At 38.0% G+C, this 25,015-nt stretch overlaps 1 protein-coding gene across 2 annotated transcripts in view; it reads left to right on the forward strand.

Annotated features, from left to right (window-relative positions):
- Positions 1 to 1,356: 1,356 nt before the first annotated feature.
- Positions 1,357 to 25,015, forward strand: part of GOLM2 (golgi membrane protein 2) — a 214,438-nt gene continuing 190,779 nt past the window's right edge. The window contains exon 1 of one of the 2 annotated variants that reach the window (XM_053718468.1): positions 1,357 to 1,895. In XM_053718468.1, the coding sequence (XP_053574443.1) occupies positions 1,569 to 1,895 (327 nt within the window). In that variant the 5' untranslated portion in view covers positions 1,357 to 1,568. The remainder of the gene's footprint in view (positions 1,896 to 25,015) is intronic. The other variant, XM_053718467.1, reaches the window with a different exon arrangement.

Consider the following 25,015-nt stretch of genomic DNA (forward strand, 5'->3'; position numbering starts at 1 on the left):
GATCCCTTCAGTTTCCGAACAGCTATACTGTTAATGATTATATGGATGGCTATAGATTGGGACACATAAAATAGATATAAAGGAGAGTCTATGTTCAGAGCCTCATAGATTTGTAGCCATCTTGGTTCGCCGCCCACCAGAAGTCAGTAAGTATTATTTTAATGTATTTATATTGTTACACAACTTTTTAGGATCTTGATGATATTTTTTGAAATTAGGTTTACGGTAGAAATTGAATGTTTCGTTCAGGTACAAGCATGATTTTACAGGGAAACATCTCACCAAGTCATGTTTTATTCTATGGAGACGATTCTCTACAGATTGAATAAAACTGCCAAATTCATAAAATATAAGGCAAAATCTGAGTTTTGTAGTCTGAGGGTTTGATACAATGGCCTCTATTTATCACAGGTCTTGTGGACCTGATGCGGAGAGCAATACGCTCTCCATATTCAGCATTGCACCAGCAGCTCACAAGAGCTGCTGGTGCAACGCCGCCCCCTGCAGACTCGCGGCCAATCGGCCGCCAGCAGGGAGGTGTCAATCAACCCGATCGAACTCGATCGGGTTGATTTCTGGCGATTCCTGTCCGCCTGCTCAGAGCAGGCGGACAGGGCTATGGAGCAGCGGTCTTTAGACCGCAGCCTCATAACTGCTGTTTCTGGCGAGTCTTCAGACACGGGCCGTCAAGATCCTTTCGGAGCTTGATAGATAGGCTCCAATGTATCCATGTAGGTGAGCAGAGCTGGCTGGGGAAAGTCTATGGGAAAAACAGGGACATTATCCCCCAAAAATATGACTCCCTTTTTTGTTCCTGGAGAAACCAACACCGCAGTATTGTTGGTAGCCCTCTTCTGAACCCCCATAACAATTTGTAAAGTCAAATAATGCTGTATAGCCGTGAAGATAATTTAGAACGCTAAACTAAGATTTTACAAAATATAATATGGATTTTAGATATTTTTTCAGCAGTTTTTCAATCAGTAAACCCAAGCCACTAACATAACAAGCATCTAGCATTTAAAAATACTTGCATAGTTTTGCAGTCACCACACAGAATAACCATATGATGTAGTTCATGGAAATGTAACCCTTTATCAACTAATGGAGACGTAACTTGTAAATAAACTATATAGCTGACTGATTCTATTACCAATAACTAGCTTGTTTATGTGCTTTTCGACCACGTGTTAGAACCGCTGTGCCTGAAATAAATACCAACGTTTCCATAGTAACGCCCTACAGTACCACGCCCCCGGAGACCAACTAAGCGGCCGTGACAACGAATGCGGAACTTTACTGCGCATGTGTAGGTTAAACTCATCCCTTTATCATGCAACCGAGTCAAGCAATAATGCACAAAGTACATCATGTGGGTGGGATCGTCTTGTAATTCTAACCAATACGAATGAACCTAAGACTAGACTGCTATTGTTCTATTGGTGCTTGCGGCGGCCGACTCCGGTGAGCTGTCAGTGGGTTAGGAGGCACCGGAGCGGAGGGCTGTGAGGGTGGAAGTCAAGTCTGAAGCAAGAAGGGCCGCGGTGCGAGGTTATACTCGCAGCGGCATGGTCGGGTTTGGGGCCCCGCGGCGAACTGGCCGCATGCCCCCTTTTGTGTTGCTCGCGTTGCTTGCAGTAATCGGGCTCTTGGCCTTTAACTACTGGAATGTGTCCGCTCGGCAGGCCGCTCTACATGAAGAGCTTCTCGGTCTGCAGGCTCAGGTGCAGCGCACGGAGGTTGCCCGGAGTCGGCTGGAGAAACGCAATTCGGATTTGATGGTACAGGCGGAAAAACACCAAACGCTTTTGGAACAGAGACAAGGAGAATACCAGAGTATGGGGAAACGATTACAGGCATTGGACATGAAGGCCCAACACTGCGAGCTGGAGAGGGTGAGAGCCAGACAGCGCCATTAATTAAATAGATAACATTTCACCTAGAGTGGCAGATGGTGACATTAATTAATAAAGAAGTGACAGATTGTTCCATTCATCAACGAAATCTCACAGATCCACATAGATGACCACCTATAGACTAATCACATAGTACCAATCGTATAAAGAGGGCCTCATTTATTAAGAGAACCATATAAATACCCTTCAATACAAGAAGCAATTGGCACCATGTACTAAGAAGGTCTATATGGTACTATTAGCACAATTGAATAAAGGGCACAAGTGGTTATTATTACTGTCATTTAGTGGTTCAAGCCCCTTGTTTCTTTTTAGTGAAATACACTTGAAATAACCCACTAAAAAGAAAGCATCTTTCATTAAGAAGTAATTTGAAAACATCCAGTAAAGCAATTGTTTATTTCAAATTTGGTAATAAAGCCTATTGACTCAAATTGTAAAAGTGAATAGATAGAGCTGATTCAAAAGTTTCAGAAAAGTGGTCTCTGAGAACCCCAATAGTTGAATATTTTGCTATTTATCTGCAAACAACTTTATTTGAATAATATCCTAATTATTTTGCATATGTTCAAGAAGAACCTAGGCTGACAGTTCAGGTTAACACACACCCCTGATTTATTGTGGTAAGTGAGCTAATTTAAGCCTAGTGGCATAAGAAAACTAAAATACAGTATTGCATTTTTCAATTGGATAGCTTTTTTTTTTTTTACTTACTATAATGTGAGTAAATGCAGTGTGGTCTATTCTTTGTTTGTGTATATCTATCTATCTATCTATCTATCTATCTATCTATCTATCTATCATGGCCTAGTACTCACCTAGTACCTTTGAACCACCGGGGTGCACATCAAAGAGATCCTGCATAATTCACAGATCCAACATATCGCAAAAAGGTAGGCACTCGCCGGGTTTAATAAGGATAAAGTTTTATTCCTTATGAAGTAACGTTTCAGAGTTTTACCTCCGTTTTCAAACTGAGGTAAAACTCCGAAACGTTACTTCATAAGGAATAAAACTTTATCCTTATTAAACCCGGCGAGTGACTTCCTTTTTGATATATATATATATATCTCTTTCTCTCTTTCTCTCTTTCTCTTTCTTGTTCTCTCTCTCTTTCTCGTTCTCTCTCTCTTTCTCGTTCTCTCTCTCTTTCTCTCTCTCTTTCTCGTTCTCTCTCTCTTTCTCGTTCTCTCTCTCTTTCTCGTTCTCTCTCTCTTTCTCGTTCTCTCTCTCTTTCTCGTTCTCTCTCTCTTTCTCGTTCTCTCTCTCTTTCTCGTTCTCTCTCTCTTTCTCGTTCTCTCTCTCTTTCTTGTTCTCTCTCTCTTTCTCGTTCTCTCTCTCTTTCTCGTTCTCTCTCTCGTTCGTTCTCTCTCTCTTTCTCGTTCGTTTTCTTTCTCTCTCTTTCTCTCTCTCTTTCTCTCTCTCTCTCTCTCTCTCTCTCTCTCTCTCTCGTCCCTTTAAACAATATAGTCTGATATGTCAGTATTTGAATGCACTATTATTGTGATTTTTGTATGCAGTAAACTCAATATATAGCTGTATGTAAGTTTGTGTAAACTGCAGAGCAGTCCTTTTTTAGGACTGGCTATTTTTCAGTTTCTGGGCCTTGCCGTCTGACAGCAATATTTGTATTATTACTGTACATAATGCACTGCTAATTATTACAGAGCAGTATAGTGATGACAATTGTATTTTTCATCTAGTAAATTAGGAGTTGACACATTTATTTGACATTTAGGAAACAAAAATCAGTGAAGAAATTCATATACACTTTTATGTAGAATGATCCAAAAAGTCAGGACCCAGATTTATGAGCGATGACTCCCTGTAGAACCTGACCAGTGAGGCATGTACAGGATGTCCTGTTTGTTATTTCTGTATAAACAATTGCTTCCTAAATTGACTTTGTTTAGTCATAATCCCTCCCAAATGATGTGCTACAATTTCACACGCCCAGTGTATTACTAGTTGCCTTTAATTTAATGTCAGATGTTTTTCTGTGTACTTTTCTGCTACACTACAGAATTAGTCAATTTTAATATAGGTTAATCGTCAGAGCTGCTTAGTTAATGATGACACCATCTGTATGTTTATTTAAAGGGACATAATACTCATATGCTAAATCCTTTAAAAGTGATGCAGCATAACTGTAAAAAGCTGACAAAAAATATCACCTGAACATCTTTATGTAAAAAGGAAGATATTTTACCTCAAAATTTTCTCACCTCACCAGAGTAAGTGCTGTGTTAAGTTATACTTCAGCTGCTCTCCCGCTGCAAGTTGAGAAAAAAAATAGCCAATCAACATCATCAGTGCTGTGGTAATCCTTTGCCTTTGCTGTGATCTCATGAGATTTAATAGAACTTCCTTAAAGGGACAGTCTACACCAGAATTTTTATTGTTTTAAAACATAGATAATCCCTTTATTACCCATTCCCCAGTTTTGCATAACCAACACAGTTATAATAATATACTTTTAACCTCTGTGATTATCTTGTATCTAAGCCTCTGCAAACTGCCCCTTTATTTCAGTTCTTTTGACAGACTTGCAGTCTAGCCAATCAGTGCCTGTTCCCAGATAACTTCACGTGCACGAGCACAGTGTTATCTATATGAACTACGTGAACTAACACCCTCTAGTGGTGAAAAACTGTTAAAATGCATTCTGAAAAGAGGTGGCCTTCAAGGTCTAAGAAATTAGCATATGAACCTCCTAGGTTAAGCTTTCAACTAAGAATACCAAGAGAACAAAGCAAAATTGGTGATAAAAGTAAATTGGAAAATTGTTTAAAATTACATGCTCTATCTGAATCATGAAAGTTTATTTTGGCCTAGACTGTCCCTTTAAACTGAATAGGAAAATAACATGACTGTGCCTGCACATGCCAGATGCACACTCCCTTGAAAGTCCTGGCACAAGCATCCTGACTGACTGTATACCTTTACAGTGAGGTGTGGATACTTGGGAATTTTGAGGTAAAATATATTCCTTTTGCTTTTTACAGCAATGCTGCATCACTTTCATGTGCTTTAACATTTGAGTATCATGTCCCTTTTAAGGTGCATGCTGCACCTCCTTATTGACTTAGTAAAAACATGTTTTAAGGACATATCAATGTTATTTTTGGTCACTCTGAACCATTAATATAAAAAAGTAATTTAAACTGTAATCTGTTATATAGTATTGGTTGACTATTTGAACTCTGGGTGTGATAAATGGAAGAAACTGTCTTATTATGCCCTTGCAATAGGCTTTTCTCTGCTGACCATTTACTGACACAGTCTGGCCTACTGGATTTCATTTTTTAGTGTGTGGTTCTTCGCAACAACACCAGTCTTTATTAGAAATGTTATTTATAATCCTGTGTAACCAATGTGGTTTAATCATGGTATTCTACATAAATGCTTCATGTGTAGAATAATAACGTTTCAGATATGCTGCCCCCAACATCGCCGCCACCTACATTATATTTATTAACCCCAAATCTGCCGCCCCCAATGTCGCCGCAACCTACCTACACTTATTAACCCCTAATCTGCCGCCCCCAACGTTGCAGCCACTATTCCCAGTGACTGGGAGGGGGGGACAGGCTGGGTTATGCAGCAGGAGATGCTGCTGTGGGTGCTCTGGCTGCTGGTGCTGGAGGAAGCCCTGCTGATGCAGAGCCGGGTACTGGCGATGCTGGATTATATATAATCCCCAAGGGGAAAGAAAGGAGGCTAGTCGGAGAACAAAAACCTGGTTCAAATGAGTGGTTTATTCAACAGGGTTGCAGGTACACAGGTGAGTAGGCAAACTAACACCTGACGCGTTTCGCGCATGCGCACATGCGCTTCATCAGTATACAGTATATACTGTATATATAATGGAATTATTGAAAGGTGGACTATCTCCAGTCTAATCATTCATACGTGATCACATTTTTAGATGTACTTTAATAAATGGAGAAAAATAATCATTATTTTAATGATATTTTAAACCGTTTTATTTATGTTGAAATGTTTTTATTAAACAGTTTTTATCATACATTATTATTTGTACAATGAAATAATACTCATTCAAAGAAGATAAAGACATAATAAAAATAACAAGAAAAATAATACAAAATAAATGCAGGATGTTCGAGTTCGTAGATATTCATATATTTCTAACAATTCAGGTGGAAGTGTGTATTTTGGTTTCGTGGATGTTGAGGGTAAATAGCGTTGGTACCAATCAAAAAAGTTATACGTTTATGTGGGATTATGTGTGGCGATAGTCCCCTCCCTTTAATACCCAATAAAACCATATTTTGTCAATTGCGTCTTTATAATCTAGAATCCAAGCTGCAGATTCATACATAGTATGTGTGGCTTTGATTTTATTTAAAACTTCCTGCCAAGCCAAGGATCCAGTTTTCCAGTATCTAGCTATACATGATCTTGTAATCGTGCACAAGATCTTGATGAATGTGTTAATTGGTTTGTTAAAATTAGGAATTCGGACATGCAGTAGGGCCTGTGCCTGTGCGAGACGAATTTGTACATCAAGAATATTACTTATCAGGAGAGAGAGATTGTCCCATATCTGTCTGATTTTGTCGCATTCCCACCATAAGTGTAAGTATGTTCCTAGAGATCCACATCCTCTATAACATAATCTGTTCCCCATAGGAGACATATGTGCTGTCTGCAATGGAGTTAGGTACCATCTATATGCGGTCTTAAGTGTATTTTCCCTGAGGTCTGCATTTATTAGTCCTTTGTCTATCTCTCTAAACCGTTTTATTTAAAGGGACACTAAACGATGAAAAAAATAACTTAAAAGTTTCAATACATATATTTTAATCATATTTGTAATTAGTTTTGCTTGTCATATTTTTACCGTACTCTAGTTATGCAGCTCCAAAATGTTATTGATTTCCAAACCCACCAGTCTAATCTTATTTTTCTTTCACAAATCGTCTACGATAACCTGAGTTATCAAGATGTCCGACTTTGTGAGTAATGCGAATGCGCGATCATCTAGAAACGTCATTACATACGTTGCCTTCCATTTACACTGCAGACCATCTGAATCGATATTTCCAAACAGATGTTACCCAGGAATAGACAATGTAAGATCTTTACGCTGCGCTGCGAGAATAACCCTTACTTTAACGAGCATTTAAATACATAAATATTTCATTAGGAGAAAAATGATGAATGAAACCTCTAATATTTTAAAATGTATTTTGTAAGGATATAAGTAGTTTATGATTATTATTATTATTATTATTATCAGGTATTTGTAGAGCGCCAACAGATTCCGCAGCGCTGATTATTACTCAAGGATTTAGTTACTATTACCATATCTGTTGATTACCGTGCTGCTAATGAGACTATATATCTCCCCTTGCAAAATGATAGCTAAATCAGACTAAGTACTCAGGAGGATCCCCCGATTATTCTCTATATATATTTTGCCCCGCTAGTAAGCATATATCTTGTGAACAGTTGGATACAACAACGTTGCGATAAATTACAAGGTATAAATGTGCTCCCAGCAATTACTTGATATAAAGCAGTACTGTTCGTGTAGTGTGCTGATCTAAATTGCCTAAGCAGTAGTACAGAGTAAAGATCTAAGAGACACTAAGCATTGCTGTTATTATAACTCTTTTCACTCAGTCATTAGTACCGAACGGCTGGCTCAGTGATGTTCACTTCTATATTTGGAATGACATTATTGTCGACAACAGTAACATTTAAATTATATAGTTGTTACACATCCAAGTAACATTACAAATAAGTTACATAAATTCTAACTTCAATTAAGAAATGTGATCTGCTGTAACTGAGTAGTAAATAAGTGTGTATACATGTCACAGAGAATTGAAGCCTGATATTACTGGTCTGTAAATCAAGGAACAGACTTGCATACAGGTTCGCAATTAAATTGAATGAAATTGGAGATGCCCCCAAGTATAAATAAGTGCTACCCCACTAGTACATAAACATAATATAAATAGTTGTACGTGACAACACCAACATTTGCAATTGAGGCAACCTAAGGCTATCTAAAAACACAGAGGCTCCAGAGCTTCTCACCAGTACCCTAACGCAGCTAACTTCCCTGACATGTTTCGACCTAACGGTGGTTTGATAATAGACATACGAATAAAAGGCAATAAATTATCCTGGTAGGTAAGCATTAGAAGGCTTAGCTTATTGCATTATAAGGTTTAGCTTGTAATCAAGCCGTACACAGTGTGAATAGGAGTACCTATTCAATTGATCTAATTTTGAAAAGCGCATGCGTGTTGCCAGTAACTTGTTTTGGGTAAGTCTGGCATCTAAGTGGTAATATGCGCATGCGCTAATGTCCATATAGTATTGCGCATGCGCCGGGTGACGAATACAAGCAATAATGAGATGCAAGAAATCGAGCTGTGATTGGCTAATAGTTTTTGCATTGACATCAGCAGAAACAGGGTTTGGCTTTGATGACGTTTTTTTAGAAATGTAATATATTATTCATCTTCTAACGCTCGTTTTCCATTCTAAGTGGGTAAGTTTAGCTAATGAGGGTTTATAGATACGATTTTGATTAAATTTAGACAATGAAAAAGTCAAAGTTTTGGAATCCTTTAACTAAAACAACGTTATAGGTTTCACTTTAATTTTTACTGCTTTCTTCTCCCTCCTTACACTTAGCTAAACAGTCTTCTCTTCATTGAGTTTCTTGAAACTTAGTAAGGGGTTGATTCTGTGCACATAGCATTGCTGGGGAACAATGGGATTAAAGGGATAGTAAAGTAAAAATTAAACTTTCCTTTTTCAATAAAGCATATCAAGAGAATGAAGCAAATTTAATAATAGAAGTAAATCTGAAGTGTGTTTCAAATTGTATGTGCTATCTACATCATAATAGAAAAAAGTATGTCCCTTTTTTTAAAGGTACACTGAACCCAAATTTTTTCTATTGTGATTCAGATAGCGCATGCAACTTTTTAATTCTTTTCATTCTCTTGGTATCTTTATTTGAAATGCAAGAATGTAAGTTTAGATGCCGGCCCATTTTTGGTGAACACACTGTGTTGTTCTTGCTGATTGGTGGGTAAATTCACCTACCAATAAACAAGTGCTATCTATGGTTCTGAACCAAAAAATAGCTTAGATGCCTTCTTTTTCAAATAAAGAAAGCAAGAGATTGAAGAAAAATTGATAATAGGAGTAAATTAGAAAGTTGTTTAAAATTGCATGCTCTATCTGAATCACGAAAGAAAAAATTTTGGGTTCAGTGTCCCTTTAAGCTCTATTTCTTAACTTTGTTTATTTTTATAACATTTTGCTGTGAAGAAGAGGCATGTCATTTCTGCAGACACAGATTCACAGGTTTGAGAATTACAAAACCAAGAATATGATATCTTCTAGACAGAAAAAAATGCCAAAAATAATCTTACAGAAACCTCTGGGAGAGCATGAGATAATGAATGGATTTGTTGAATTAAAGGGATACTGAACCCAATTTTTGTTTCCATGATTCAGATAGGGCAAGCGATTTTTAAGCAACTTTCTAATTTACTCCTATTATCATTTTTTCCCATTCTTTTGGTATCTTTATTTGAAAAGCAGGAATTTGAGCATATGAGCCAGCCCATCTTTGGTTCAGCACCTGGCTACAGCTTGCTGATTGGTGGCTAAATGTACCCACCAATTGGCAAGTGCTATCCAAGGTGCTGAACCAAAAATGGGCCCGCTTGTAAGCTTACATTCCTGCTTTTTCAAATAAAGATAGCAAGACAACAAAGAAAAATTGATAATAGGAGTAAATTAGAAAGTTGTTTAACCCTTTTGAGTGCTTAGCACTTTCCTACCTGGGTGCTAAGGTTTTTTTTTAAAGTTTTTTTATTTTTATTTTATACTTTTAAAAATATATATATTTTTTTTAACCTTTCCAACGGTGGGTCTTGGGGGTCTGTAGCTGCTTAGATGCCTGAGATACAGGCTTCTAAGCAGCATGCCCCCTGCTCCTATATTTAACATTATTAATGATAAAAGGCCACTGTAAGTAAATATTTTCTATGCCTGTTACTAACTAACTACCCCAAATACGCTTTTTATCAATAGCATTTCATTAACATATCTCTACCGTATATCAGAAATCTTGTCTGCAAATTTAATTGTTTTCCAAACCCACTCCGTGGGTATCCTTTGCTCTGTACCAATCCGTTTACAATACCTAGGTTTCAAAATGGCGCTTTAAACACAAAGTTATTGGTTTAAGTTTTTTGAACACTCAGTGCTGAAAATAGTGGGCAGGATAACGTGACATCATCGGCGAATAAAAGATATAACTTTTAGAACGTTATGAAACTTCGTTTTGGAGAAAATATAGGTCAGTAGGTTTTAATTAAAGGGACACTGAACCCAAAATTTTTCTTTCGTGATTCAGATAGAGTGTGCAATTTTAAGCAACTTTCTAATTTACTCCTATTATCAATTTTTTCTTTGTTCTTTTGCTATCTTTATTTGAAAAAGAAGGCATCTAAGCTTTTTTTATCGGTTCAGAACTCTGGACAGCACATTTTTATTGGTGGATGAATTTATCCACCAATCAGCAAGAACAACCCAGGTTGTTCACCAAAAATGGGCCGGCATCTAAACTTACATTCATGCATTTCAATTAAAGATACCAAGAGAAGAAAGAAAAATTGATAATAGGAGTAAATTAGAAAGTTGTTTAAAATGTCATGCTCTATCTGAATCACGAAAGAAAATTTTTGGTTACAGTGTCCCTTTAATGTTTATTAACTTTAATATGTTAGTAGTTTAGCTTAAAAATTATAACAGAAAGTAATCCTTTAAATAAAGTTGCGCGGTGACGTCATCACGTCATTGTGCGTGACGTCACCACGCGTAACGTGAAGTCCCGGCGATGCCTGTCATTATGCAGGCCTGATCGCCGAAGTAGGAGCCGGTGGGAGAGTGCTAGTGACGGCTCTGAGCCGTCATTGGCACCTGACTGAGACAATTTGTGACGGCTCAGAGCTGTCATTAGCACTCAAGGGGTTAAAATTGCATGCTCTATCTGAATCATGAAATACAAAATTTGAGTTCAGTATCCCTTTAATTTGCCCCAAAAATGTAACTATACAGCATAATGCTACAAAATTAAAAAGAAATCCTTATTTTAGGATGGATTACAATGAACATCTGAAGATAAATGAAAATAAAGAAGGCATCTCCTAGTGCAATGTTTCCACAGCGTGAATGCAGTGTGTAAGTGATAAAATTATAGTCACAAACAGAGCAGCACCAAAAGTGCTTATTTGAACCTGTTGGGATCTTTGTCCCTACTCACTGATCACAGGTGCGGTGTCAGCTGCTCCCTGTTGATCTACTGGTCCTCAATCAGGATAATCAATGTTGGAATTGAACAGTGTTTAAAATTTAAAAACACAATTTATTAAAATTCATTAAAACAAAAGTTATTGATATTGTGTGTAGCTCTTTACAAACAGATTTGCAAAATAAGCTCCAATAAGCACATTTGGCGCTGCTCTGTTTGTGAGTATAATTGTATCACTTACACACTGCATTCACGCTGTGGAAACATTGCACTAGGAGAGGAGCCTTCTTTATTTTCATTTATCTTCAGATGTTCATTGGTCGTTTGGAGAAGAGCAGCTGCTGTGTCCAGAATATTTTTGTTCTCACTTTGGGTTGGGACACCCATTTGGAGTGAGCAGTATTTGTTCTTTTGGATTACCTGTGCGCCCTCTACGGATCCTTGGTGGTAACACTTTGGATTACAATGTATCTTAAATATAAAATTATCTTTGTATAGATTTTTTTTTTTTCCCTCCAAAAAGCTTTTTTTAAAAAAAAAAAATACAAAATAAAATCTTTTTTTTTTTTTTTTTTTTTTTATTCATTGTTTTTTATCCACCACGATAGAATCATTACATGGTCATGTTAGTTGCTTTCTTTAAGAGATATGACATATGGCCACCAATCAGCAAGCGCTACCCAGGTGCTGAACTAAAAATGGGCAAGCTCATAAGCTTATATTCCTGCTTTTCAAATAAAGATACTAAGAGAACAAATACAAATTGATAGCAGGAGTAAATTAGAAAGTTGTTTAAAATCGCATGCTCTATCTGAATCATGATAGAAAAAAAAATTGGGTTTCATAACCCTTTTAAAGGAAAGATGTCAGGCCTAAAATGATCCTGAGGCAGAGATATCTCCAGTAACCATATATAGGGGTTGATTTATATGCGCCGCTGAATTCCGTAACTCTGCATTGCACACAAGTGCTATTTTGCGCTCACGTACAATACCGCCCCCTTCCTGAGCACAGCCAATCACACGCGGGCAGGAGCTGTCAATTAAATTTGATTATAATTCGCCACGCAAAGCCTGCCAAAGGGATTGATAAAGCGACCCCATAGTGGGGGCATACATTCAATAGAAGGGAAATAAAAAAAAATAATAAAAAAAAATAAAATTAAAAAAAATAAAATATATATATATATAAATAAATAAAAACATGGAAGGGAACTGCACTCCAAGACCGGATTACATTACATCCACCTGTGCACCCCTTCTTTGTTCTCAGTCTGTTTGGCTTTGTGAGCTCGCATGATAGTGTGGCTGTGTTAGGGACTCAGACAATGGAAAGGACCTTGACGTGGTGCCTGAGCTTTCCCATTTGACCAGATGCGGTGACTAACCTTTCCAGTTGTGATTTTATCTTAGCTGTGAGCTAGCTGGTGAGTGCTGGGTGTTTCTATGTGTTGTATTACTTTTTATTTGTAATTCCCCTTGTTTCTTGCACCCATTCCGGACTGGGGTTAACTGCCTGTGGCTCTGGTGACATCACAGCTTTTTTGGAGTGCTATTTAGCACCCAGGGCTGAATGTTGCTGAGTCACAGGATGTGTACCTGATCCGGTCTTGGAGTGCAGTTCCCTTCCATGTTTTGTATTTTCTATGGGTGATTACATCCACCTGTGCACCCCTTCTTTGTTCTCAGTCTGTTTGGCTTTGTGAGCTCGCATGATGGTGTGGCTGTGTTAGGGACTCAGGCAATGGAAAGGATCTTGACGTGGTGCCTGAGCTTTCCCATTTGGCCAGATGCAGTGACAAACCTTTCCAGTTGTGATTTTATCTTAGCTGGTGAGTGCTGGGTGTTTCTATGTGTTGTGTTATATATATATATATATATATATATATATATATATATATATATATATATATATATATATATATATATATATGTATATATATATATGTGTGTATATATATATGTATGTATATATATATATATATATATATATGTGTATCTATATATATGTGTGTATGTATATATATATATATATATACACACACACACACACACACACACACACACACACACACACACATATATATATATATATATATATATATATATATATATATATATATATATATATGAGAAAGAAAGATGTGCATGTGGCGCAAAAAGAAAACCCTGATCCTAAAGAATATATTGAAAATGAGGAAAGTAGTAATTAAATGCTGCCCCAATCTATCTACCCTAGAGAGATGGTCCCTAAACCCTCTAACTAGGGTAAAAGAAAATATGAAAGAAAAGAGAATCTGATAGAAAAGGTAGGGCGCAAATAAAACAAATCTTTATAATATTTAGTGGATATGCTATTGTTCTGCAAAACAATATGTAGTAGTGGAGATATATAATTCCAGTAGAGAATGAGAAATAAAGGATACACTATATATAATATAGTCACTTATAAGATAGGTCCAATATATGTAATATCCTTATAGTAGATATGTAGTGACTAAACACAAATCAAATAGAATGAAAGTAAAATGTAGGTAAACAATAATAAGCTTATTAGGCTAGTAATGCATAGTAAATATATATATTATTATAAAACACACATTGCAATCTAAACACTACGTGCATAACACATATTAAAAATAAATATTAAATATATAAATAAATAAAAAGTATACACTGTATTATAGGAGATAATATATATGAGAAAAACTGCCTTTATCCAAAAAGCAGATATCTTAAGGGGTGTCTACTTACACTCCTTTACCTCAATCAGTATGAGGTAAGTGCCGCGCAGTATCAGTAGAAAACTCCCTTGAATCACCAGCTGTTCAGAATATAGGATGATCACTTGCAGGACTGGAGTCAGAGTACTTGTCTTTGTGGGGGTAAAATAAACCCCTTTTACCAGATGGCCATGTAAAACAAATGAAAACAATAATAGTGCAACCCCGTATGTAAATAGTGACAAATATTTTATTCCATACAGTGCACTCACATTTAGTACCCTCAAATATATATGAGGTATAATAAAAACAAAGACCGGTTGTCCCAGCCAACAGTATTTAGACAGCAACTCTTCCCAAAAAGCTGTGCTCAACTTTTTCGTATTTAAAGTTCAAAGTGAGACCAATATACAGCAGTATATACAGCAGTCCTGATGTGTCCTATTTTGTAATAATCACTTAGTCCTAGTCCTTACGCGTTTCAAAGGCATTAATGCTTGTCAGCCTTCTTCATCAGAGAAGGCTGACAAGCTGTATATTGGTCTCACTTTGAACTTTAAATACGAAAAAGTTGAGCACAGCATGTAGCAGGAAATACCACATATTAACTCCTAGAAAAAAACATTATGTTGGAACAATTTTCACCTTAATGGGATATTCTAGTATAAAATTACTGGGACATGAAGCCCCAATTTTTTTTCTTTCATGATTCAGATACAGAGTGCAATTTTAACCCCTTAGTCACCAGACCATTTTTCAATTTTCTTACCGTTAAAGGATGACTTTCTGTTATAATTTTTAAGCTAAACAACTAACATGTTAAAGTTAATAAACATTAATTAAAACCTACTGACCTATATTTTCTCCAAAACAAAGTTTCATAACGTTCTAAAAGTTATATCTTTTATTCGCCGATGATGTCACGTTATCCTGCCCACTATTTTCAGCACTGAGTGTTCAAAATACTTAAACCAATAACTTTGTGTTTAAAGCGCCATTTTGAAACCTAGGTATTGTAAGCGGATTGGTACAGAGCAAAGGATACCCACGGAGTGGCTTTGGAAAACAATTAAATTTGCAGACAAGATTTCTGATATACGGTAGAGATATGTTAATGAAATGCTATTGATAAAAAGCGTATTTGGTAGGCCTGTCAAAAATAATCGTTTTGACGATGCATCGCGATGCGGCATGAAACGATTCTGCATCGATGCGCTGAGACGCGATAATCGATTAACGTTACCCACGTGACCAGCCTCCAGGAAACGTAAAAGAAAGTGCGCGAAAGTGCGCGGTACATCGTTTTGACGTCACTGACGTCACGTCACCCAATAAAGCAACATGGGCGCTCATGGGCGGTCTCTTGAAGTGCCGAAGTTACGCAGTAGGAGCAAAGCAGCAAAGCAGGAGTTTGTTGCCTGAGATTGATGATGGTACACGGCGGTATACTACAGCTACACGGCGGGCTCATTTTTATTTTGTGGGAGACAGAGGAGGAGACCTATGGTGAGAATTAGACTAACTAACTGTTTGTTTAGTTAATAGTTACCAAAACGTTGTACATTTTGCCAATGCCATGCCATAATTGCCATTGCCATGCCTGCCTATTGCCTCAACTGCCTACTACTTGCCATTTGCCAATAGGTAAACTAATTATTAACTTACTTAAAGAGCAAATCAATAAGGGGTACACAATCACATTTATTACACAATAAGGGGTAACAATTAAATACTTGCCTTATTTACTTAACGTAGTATGCTGAGCTGACTGAGGCTCAGGCTGCTGCATAATTAATTGCTGCATTATTGAATAATATTGCATATATAAAAAATGTATTATAAATAAATATAGTATACTACAGTAACTGTGTCAGTGAGTGAGTGATGTCCCCTGCAATTATCACAATGCAATTTGTTTTAAAATTTATGTTCGCAAAATGTATGGCATTGGCAAAGTAGTTGAAGTTACTAGTACTTGTTGATTTTACATTTGCGGCTTGACATTTTGACAACTGGAACTTAGTGTATTTTCTTTTTTTTTTAACACTGACAGAGTTTGACGTTGACAACAACATCATCTGTCACATATGTACATGTCATGCTAAAATGACAGAGGGAGACAAAAAAGATAGAGAGATAAAAAATGCACCTAGCATTTTAAAAGCAAGCATCTGGGCACATTTTGGATTTTATGAACATACTGGAAAGCACGAATTGGACAAGACACACGCGGTTTGTAAAGCCTGTCACACAAAAATTAAATACCTAGGGAATACTACTAACTTGAGAAATCACGTTAGACGTTTTCACTCTGAGATGCTAACCCCTGCCGCTGTCGCCAGTGCCACTGCCAAGGAAATAACAAGACTAGCTGAAGCTCATCAGCCAAGAATTGATGCAATGCTGTCAACTTTGCCACCCAACTCTGAAAAAGGGAAGAGAATAACCAAAGCTGTGGCAACTTTCATAGCGAAGGACCTACGGCCTTACTCTGTTGTGGAAAACCTTGGGTTTCGCAACCTGTTGAAGACACTAGAGCCACGTTATAAGATCCCGTCACGCAATCACTTAACAGAAAACGTTATACCTGCACTCTACCAAGAAACAAAAGCTCAGGTAATTGCATCAATGAGCCAAGCCAGTCGAGTCGCACTAACGTGTGATTCATGGACTTCAGTCACGACGGAGTCTTATGTAACAGTAACTGCACATTACATTAGCAAGGACTGGAAGATCTTGTCGCATGTGCTGCAAACGAGAGCAGTTTATGAGTCTCACACGGGTTCTCATCTGGCGGAGCTACTGTCTCGTGTCGTGGAAGAATGGCAGCTGTCCGATAAATCTGTAGTGCTTGTGACCGACAATGCTTCGAACATGATTGTTGCTGCTCAAGTTGGAAAATTCCCTCATGTAAAATGCTTCGCCCATACACTGAATCTCGCATCCCAGCGGGCGCTGAAAGTGGCCACGCTCTCCAGGCTTTTAGGCAGAGTGCGACGAATATCAACATTTTTTCACCGCAGCACTACAGCAAACCACTGTCTGAAAGAAAAACAGAAATGTCTTGGCCTGAAGAATCATAAGCTAATAACTGATGTGACAACAAGGTGGAACAGCTCATATGACATGGTCGAGAGGTTCCTAGAACAGCAACCTGCAATCTGTGCCACATTGTTGTCTCCAGAAGTCAGAAAAAGTGAGTCAGATCTCTGCACTCTCAACGAAACAGATGTGTCAAATGCAGAGGATGCTGTGAGTGCATTAAAGCCAATGAAAGATGCAACCACACTGATGTCAGAAGAGCGCAATCCAACTGTTTCTCTCATTGCCCCTCTAAATGCACAACTGCTCCAGAACATGACAGACACCATGGGAGACACACCCATGATCCATGAGATCAAGAATGCCATCAAAACAGATCTCCTGAAGAGGTACAGCAGTGAGGCAGAGAAGAAGATACTTTATACAGCCTCTGCCCTGGATCCTCGTTTTAAGGGACTGCCTTTTATTCTCACAGAGGAGGAGAGATTGGAGATATACAGAGGAGTGACTGAGGAGGCTGCATCCTTGGAGGTAATTTTAATTGCATCATGTTTCTTGAATAGATGTGAGCTGTTGTATGCATTTATTTATGCATTACTGTCTCTCTGAGCACACACATAGCATTAGCTGGCTGGCTGCTCGAGGTAATAATGAATGCTATTTTTTCTATTCTTTTGTTCAAACACAGATTGAGTGTACTAGTACAGTTACATCTAGGAGGACAAACGTGGATGAAGTGCCACTGCCTGAGGGAAAAGAAACTCTGGAAGAAGAATCAGCCATCGAGGAGGATAACCCTTCTCCTCCCAAAAGAAAGTCCACATCGCTTCTCATGACTTTGCTGGGACAGTCTTTCACTGACACTGAAGGTACAATAGAACCCAAGACCCCCTATGCCAAGGCTGAAGAGGAAATAGAGAAATATTGTAAAGCCCCATCTCTGCCTCTCACTGAAGACCCTTTGAAATGGTGGCATGTACATGAGGTCATATTTCCCCTCCTCTCTCATTTGTCAAAGCGATACTTGTGTATCCCAGGTACAAGCGTGTCTGCAGAGCGGGTTTTCTCCACTGCAGGAGATGTGGTAACGGCTAAAAGAAGCACCCTCAAACCAGAGCATGTGGATCAACTAGTGTTCTTACAGAAAAACCTACATATTCCATAATTCTGAGTAGTGATTCAGGTTTATAATATTAATATTTAATGTTTTTTGGCACATCCAGAAGAAAGTGCTGTGTGCCCCACTGCCCAGTGCAGACTACTGTTAAGTTATTTTATATTTGTTACTGTTATATAGCTTATAGCTTTTTGAAAAATGAAGCTTAAAACCTTGAGTAAATCTTTGTTGGATCACAAAATATACTAGTACACTACACGACACGACCGACCACGTCACTCTGTCACAGTCACACACACACACACACAATACAAAAGAAACAACACACAACTGCACACACCTCATGTGTGCGTGTCAGTCAGTGTCACCCTTCACCATGATTCACTCTTTTTATGATGTGTGTTTTTTTTGGTATTGTTTGACTGTGTGTGACTGTGACTGTGTGTGTGTTGTGTAACAATATATTTGTGATCCCATAAAGATATTGATAATCAAAGTTAGTAAATCTAGTAGTTCAATGCTACTTCTTGTATAATGTCTATTACTACTTCTAGTGTTACTGTGATGTTTGCCAATCAGGAAGTGCTCTGTTTTGTAGATGTTGTGCTATTGTTACAGCACACCCCTGTATTGTTTGCAATGCAGTGAGTGCATAGTGCACACTGCATAAGGGATTATTAATATTATTCATTCACACTAAAAAATTGTCTATTTTAAATAGACCCTTTAAGAAAGATATCATATGTTTTTGTTTATGATCCCAATCCCAAATGCCATCCCACCCACTCCCAGGCAGATCTGTAGGGGTTAACCGAATATAACCAACCAGTTAACAATAACAATGTGTGTACTGCAGTGTCTAACTGTCTCTTTATGAGTGTGTGAGTGTGTCTGTGAGTGAGTGAGTGCCAGTTTGAAAAGTTTGTATGTATCTCATTCTCTATGAGTGTGTGTGAGATGAGTGTATTAACTGCCTTTGAATTTTTTTGTTTGTATGTGATTGTGTGTCTGTCCCAGTGTCACTGTCTAAGTGTCTATGAGTGTGAGTGTGACTGTGGCTGACTGTGGTGCCATTGAATGTTTTTGTTTGTGTGTGTGTCCCACTGTGTCTCTAGTGTCTGAGTGTCTAGTGAGTGTGACTGTCTAACTGTCTATGAGTGCACTATGCAGAGAGTGAGACTGAAGCCAAACCCCACTATAGGGGAAGGAAAAGCCTTGAGTAAACCTTGAGTAAATCTTTATTGGATCACAAATATACTGTACACTACAGACAGTACAGCACACACACAGTGCCACACACAACAGCACAATACAAAAATAAAGCACACACACCTCAGGTGAGTGGCGTGCCACCCTTTCTTCACCATGATTTACTCCTTGATGTCTGTGTCCTTTTTTATGTATTGTTTGTTTGTGTGTGACTGCTGTGTACTGTTCAGTGACAGACTCAGTCACTATTCAGTTGTGTGTAGTACTGCTTTAACAGTAACTAATAACTAACTAATTATATTTGTGATCCCATAAAGATAATATAATCATCAAGAAGAAACTGTAGTTATAGTAGTTCAGTTCAATGCTACTTGTTTTAAATGTCTCTCTCTCTAGTACTATTGTAAGTCTGTAACTGTGTAAACTAATTGTATATGTCACAATCACATGTGTGTTGTGTGCACACTCTGTGCTGTGTGTTGTGTTCCAGATTCTTCACGTGATGTTTGTTTGCCACAAATTGACAGTCATGAAGGCACAGTGGACTGCACCTGTAATTTTGTACCTATAAGGGATTTATGTTTTGTTTTCTGAGGACAATTTTCACACAAATAAGGTATTATGGTGGTAACTTAAGCTTAACCTATCTATTTGGGTTTTAATTTAATGTCTATTATATTATTATTACTAAGTAAGTAAAGAAATTAAATTAAAACCAACATAGATAGGTTAGACATTTATTTGTTGTTCATGTTTCTTTACAAGTGTATAGTGTACTACTTACTAATATATAATATATACATTTAAATATTTTCTTTTACTGAAGAAGTACACTGTGAGCACTGCACTTTTTACACTACGTACTCTGTAACTACAGTTTGATGCCATAATATTGTTTCCAAACCAATACAACAATTGCCATTTAGTATTTACTGTTCTATAAACTGTTGTTGTCTGCTGTGTTCAGACTTTGCCACAGGAAGAGTGTCCTTTTTTGAGCTAATAAAATAAAAAAAGAGTTTATTTCAATACTTTGACTTCTTGAATTTTTTTTTCTGAAAAATTTAAAAATTGGGCAGAAATAGTGCAGTAATCGTGATGCATCGTAGAATCGAATCGTATCGAATCGTTACGATGATAATCGTAATCGAATCGAATCGTGAGACAGGTGAAGATGCGCAGCTCTAGTATTTGGGGTAGTTAGTTAGTAACAGGCATAGAAAATATTTACTTACAGTGGCCCTTTAAGGAACAGGGCTGTTTACATTTCTGTGGTGTTTGTGTTTAGCTGTAATTTTCCTCTTGCTCATTTATTGTACTCACACATATTATATACCGTTTTTCTCGCCATTAAATGGACTTTCTAAAGATACCATTGTTTCATCATATCATATAATTTACTATAAAAAAATATATAAAATATGATGTAAAAAATTGAAAAAAAACAACAATTTGTTTTCTAAATTTGACTGCTAAAATCTTACACATCTACAACCACCAAAAAATACCCATGCTAAATAGTTTCTAAATTTTGTCCTGAGTTTAGAAATATCCAATGTTTACATGTTCTTTGCTTTTTTTATAGGGCCATAAATACAAGTAGCACTTTGCTATTTTCAAACCACTTTTTTTCAAAATTAGCGATAGTTGCATTGTAACACTATCTGTCAGGAATCCCTGACTAACCCTTCACATGTATATACTTTTTTTTAATAGACAACCCAAAGTATTAATCTAGGCCCATTTTGGTATATTTCATGCCACCATTTCACCACCAAATGCGAACAAATAAAAAAAAATCAAAAAAAAAAAAATCACATTTTCACAAACTTTAGGTTTCTCACTGAAATGATTTACAAACAGCTTGTGCAATTATGGCACAAATAGTTGTAAATGCTTCTCTGGGATCCCCTTTGTTCAGAAATAGCAGACTTATATGGCTTTGGCATTTCTTTTTTGTAATTAGAAGGTCGCTAAATGCCACTGCGCACCACACTTGTATTATGCCCAGCAGTGAAGGGGGTTAATTGGGTAGCTTGTAGGGTTAATTTTAGCTTTAGTGTAGATTAGCCTCCCACCTGACACATCCCACCCCCTGACCCCTCTCAAACAGCTCTCTTCCCTCCCCCATCTTAAGTCACCCCCATCTTAAGTACTGGCAGAAAGTCTGCCAGTATGAAAATAAAAGGTGTATTTTTGCATTTGTTTTTTTAATTTTTTATTATATCTTCTTCAGTGTAGGATTCCCCCCCTCTACCTATTAGGTGCCATTTTAGGTACTGGAAGCTGTCTGCCAGTACCCAGTTTGCACAGTTTTTTTTTTTTTTTTTAAACCCCCATTTTTTTCTGTAGTGTAGCTGCCCCTCTTTATTACCCACCCACTCCCAGATCCCTTTCCATAGTCTTATTATCATGCATGGGATCCCCCTCATTGTCTTTCTTCCTACCCTCTCCCTCCTTCCCCCTCACTGGCATCCCACCAGCTCCCGCCCTAGTCCAGTGATGGGCCGCCCACCTGCCTCCCTCTTAACCCTCCCACGCCACCAATGATCAGCACCATCTGTTACTGCCTTGAGGGTATTGCACGATGCCTCAAAATCGTGGAATTGCTGCAATACCTTGAGAACGGCTGAAAGCAATTGCGATCGCTTCCAGTGCTCAGTTTGACCAAGGACTTGCCAGGTACGTCCATGGTCCTTAACTGTTGGTTTTTGGAGGACGTACATGGCACGACCTCGGTCGTTAGGGGGGTTAAACAACTTTCCAAACTACCTCTGTCATGATATTTGCTTTTTACTCTTGGAGCAGCAATGCACTGCTGGGAGCTAGTTGGATACATTAGGTGAGCCAATGGTGTTTCAGCCACACCCAATACAAACAGGGGCATAAAATCGAGAACATAGCCATGAAATCTACATAAACAAACATTGGTTGTACTGAAGAGCTCAGTGACATTTAAACATGGCACTGTCTTAGGATACCACCTTTACCAGAAGACAATTTGTGAAGTGGGCATAGATCAATATCTTGGGTTGTCTACTAAAAAAAATAAAATAAAATAAAAAAAAAAATAAAAAAAAAAAAAAAATATATATATATATATATATATATATATATATATATATATATATATATATATATATATATATATATATATATATATATATATATATATATATATATATATATATATATATTTCATGCCAAAGAAGGATGCACGTTTCGGGGTAGCACACCCTTCGTCAGACATACAATATCAAACTTACCCACCACCGTGACTTTTAAGTGTTGCAGAGCCAAGCCGCGACTGGAAGTGCCACTCCCACTGGCTGATGTAATCCGGTGGCGACCCGCAATCTGTACTCCCCAGTGCCTATCAAATACATAAAGTTACACCACTAAATCCCAATATCATAACTTGAGAGGAACCGTGTACAGTCAAAACATCAGAACTGGAGAATGTCAAACACTTGTGAGTGGTAGATTGTGCCATAATCTATATCGGCTATAAAACGGTTGTCATAGCATCCATCCCACAAGGAAGATGAAATATAAACACAAATATAGACTCGCCTGTACTACCACATACGTGGTCTACCTTCTTCATTGCACTTGTGGTCTTTTACGTGGGAAAAACCACAGGCGATCTGAGGACCAGACTGGCTAACCATAGATCGGCTATACAGTTGGCCATCCAGAAAGAGACCTCAGACCAACCTGTGGCCAGACATTTTGCCCAGAAGGGCCATACTGTGATCGATTTAAAATACACTATTATTGATCATGTCCCACCCCTTCCCTGAGGTGACGATATAGGGAGGGTTCTGCTCCAGAAAGAAGCCAGGTGGACCTACAGATTGGGAACTCTTGCCCCTAATGGGCTGATCTCGCATTTAGATTGGCATTGCTTTTTGTAAGCCGTGCTCTGATACTTTGAGGAATTATAGTGAGAAAATTTAAGCCCTTGCACTCAACATATATCTCGTGCTTTTTCATCCTTTAGGTTTTGTTAAAATTGTACCCATATTCCACGTATTAACTATTGTATCTATTTGTCAGAATGGGAATTTGCTGTGTATTTATCTACTATTGGTGCTTAGGATAGTCTACTTCCTACTTCTTTCTCCTATTGACCTGCCATTTATTAAGTTTGTGTCTGCATGCCTAACCAGCCATCTATTTCAGTTAGTAATAGCATGTGATTGGACAGTGTTACCACACCCACTTTTTGTTTGTACGCTGATTGGTAGTAAAGCATATTCATTACCCATCTTGGCGGCTGTGATGACACTGTCCATTGGATCTATATGGGTTTTGTGTAGCTTGGCAGTGTAAATAGAATGCTGGATCCCCCAAGGGGGAGGAGTCTAAAGTCGGCTATGTTTGATAACCGGGACTCCCGTGATTAGCCTTGCGTTAGAATTTTTTCCCAAAAAGCTTTATTGAATGAACACAAACAAGCTTACAAAGAAAGCAGTATACAGGAGTCTACATTCAATGTTGTTGCAGTAGCATTACAACTGACAGTATATATTATTCAGTCACTCCAAAAGTAAACATATTGTTCATTGTTATCATTCTACAGCTTGATAGTATACAATACAACCTTGAACATTTGCAAATTATTTTTGTTATAAGTCTGCCTGGATATTCAATCATAGCCAGGATTATTTAAGTGCCTATAAACATATCTCCTCTGAGCAAAGATTGAACAAGGTGAAGGTCCAAAATCACCTCGTTACTGCAGTAAGGAAAATTAGAGAGTAGTGCAACATATTGTAAGATAAAAAGTATAGAAAGAAACTAGGGTTATACCGATACTAGTATCGGTGTCAGTGCCGATACCAAGTATTTGCATGAGTACTTGTACTCGTGCAAATGCACTGATACTTAAACCGATACCTCCACTTCCTACCCATACATCATCTTGTGGCGTTTTTCAAACTGCATGTTCCCATTTCATTTAAGCTGGAGTGGAAACTTAACTAAAACTTGTTCACTTCTGTTCTGCCAATACAAATTGCTTTTATTTGTATTATTGTACGTCAGAGCAGTTTGTGTGTTATCCCCGCTGCAGTATTGGTGCGCAAACCCCCATTATCAAGCTATACCAGGGACCCCAACGGGCGCGTGTCTATGCTTGTACCTCCAGGAGACAGAAAATCAGGGTAAGGGCATTCTTCCCCCTACCCTTGCGTTAGAATTTTTTATGTGGTGGTGGATGATCTCTTTTTATGATTGTGCGATTGGTCGATCGCTGCCATACCCTTTGCTTACAGGATGTATGTGTAGCACGGTTGCTATGACAACCACCTGACAGCCGATATAGATTATGGCACGATCTACCACTCGCAAGTGTTTGACATTCTCCGGTTCTGATGTTTTGACTGTACACGGTTCCTCTCAAGTTATGATGTTGGGATTTAGTGGTGTAACTTTATGTATTTGATAGGCACTGGGGAGTACAGATTGCGGGTCGCCACCGGATGACGTCAGACGGTGGGAGTCGCGCTTCCGGTCGCGGCTTGGATCTGCAACACTTGAGACAGCTTAAAAGTCATGGTGGTGGGTAAGTTTGATATTGCTGTTTTGTATGTCTGACGAAGGGGGTGATACCCCGAAACGTTACATTAAATGGTAACAAGAAAAAATTCCTGGCGAGTGCATCCTTCTTTGGCATGTTATATCTATATCGT

Source organism: Bombina bombina, chromosome 6, assembly GCF_027579735.1.
Source record: "Bombina bombina isolate aBomBom1 chromosome 6, aBomBom1.pri, whole genome shotgun sequence".
Taxonomy (NCBI): Eukaryota; Metazoa; Chordata; class Amphibia; order Anura; family Bombinatoridae; genus Bombina; species Bombina bombina.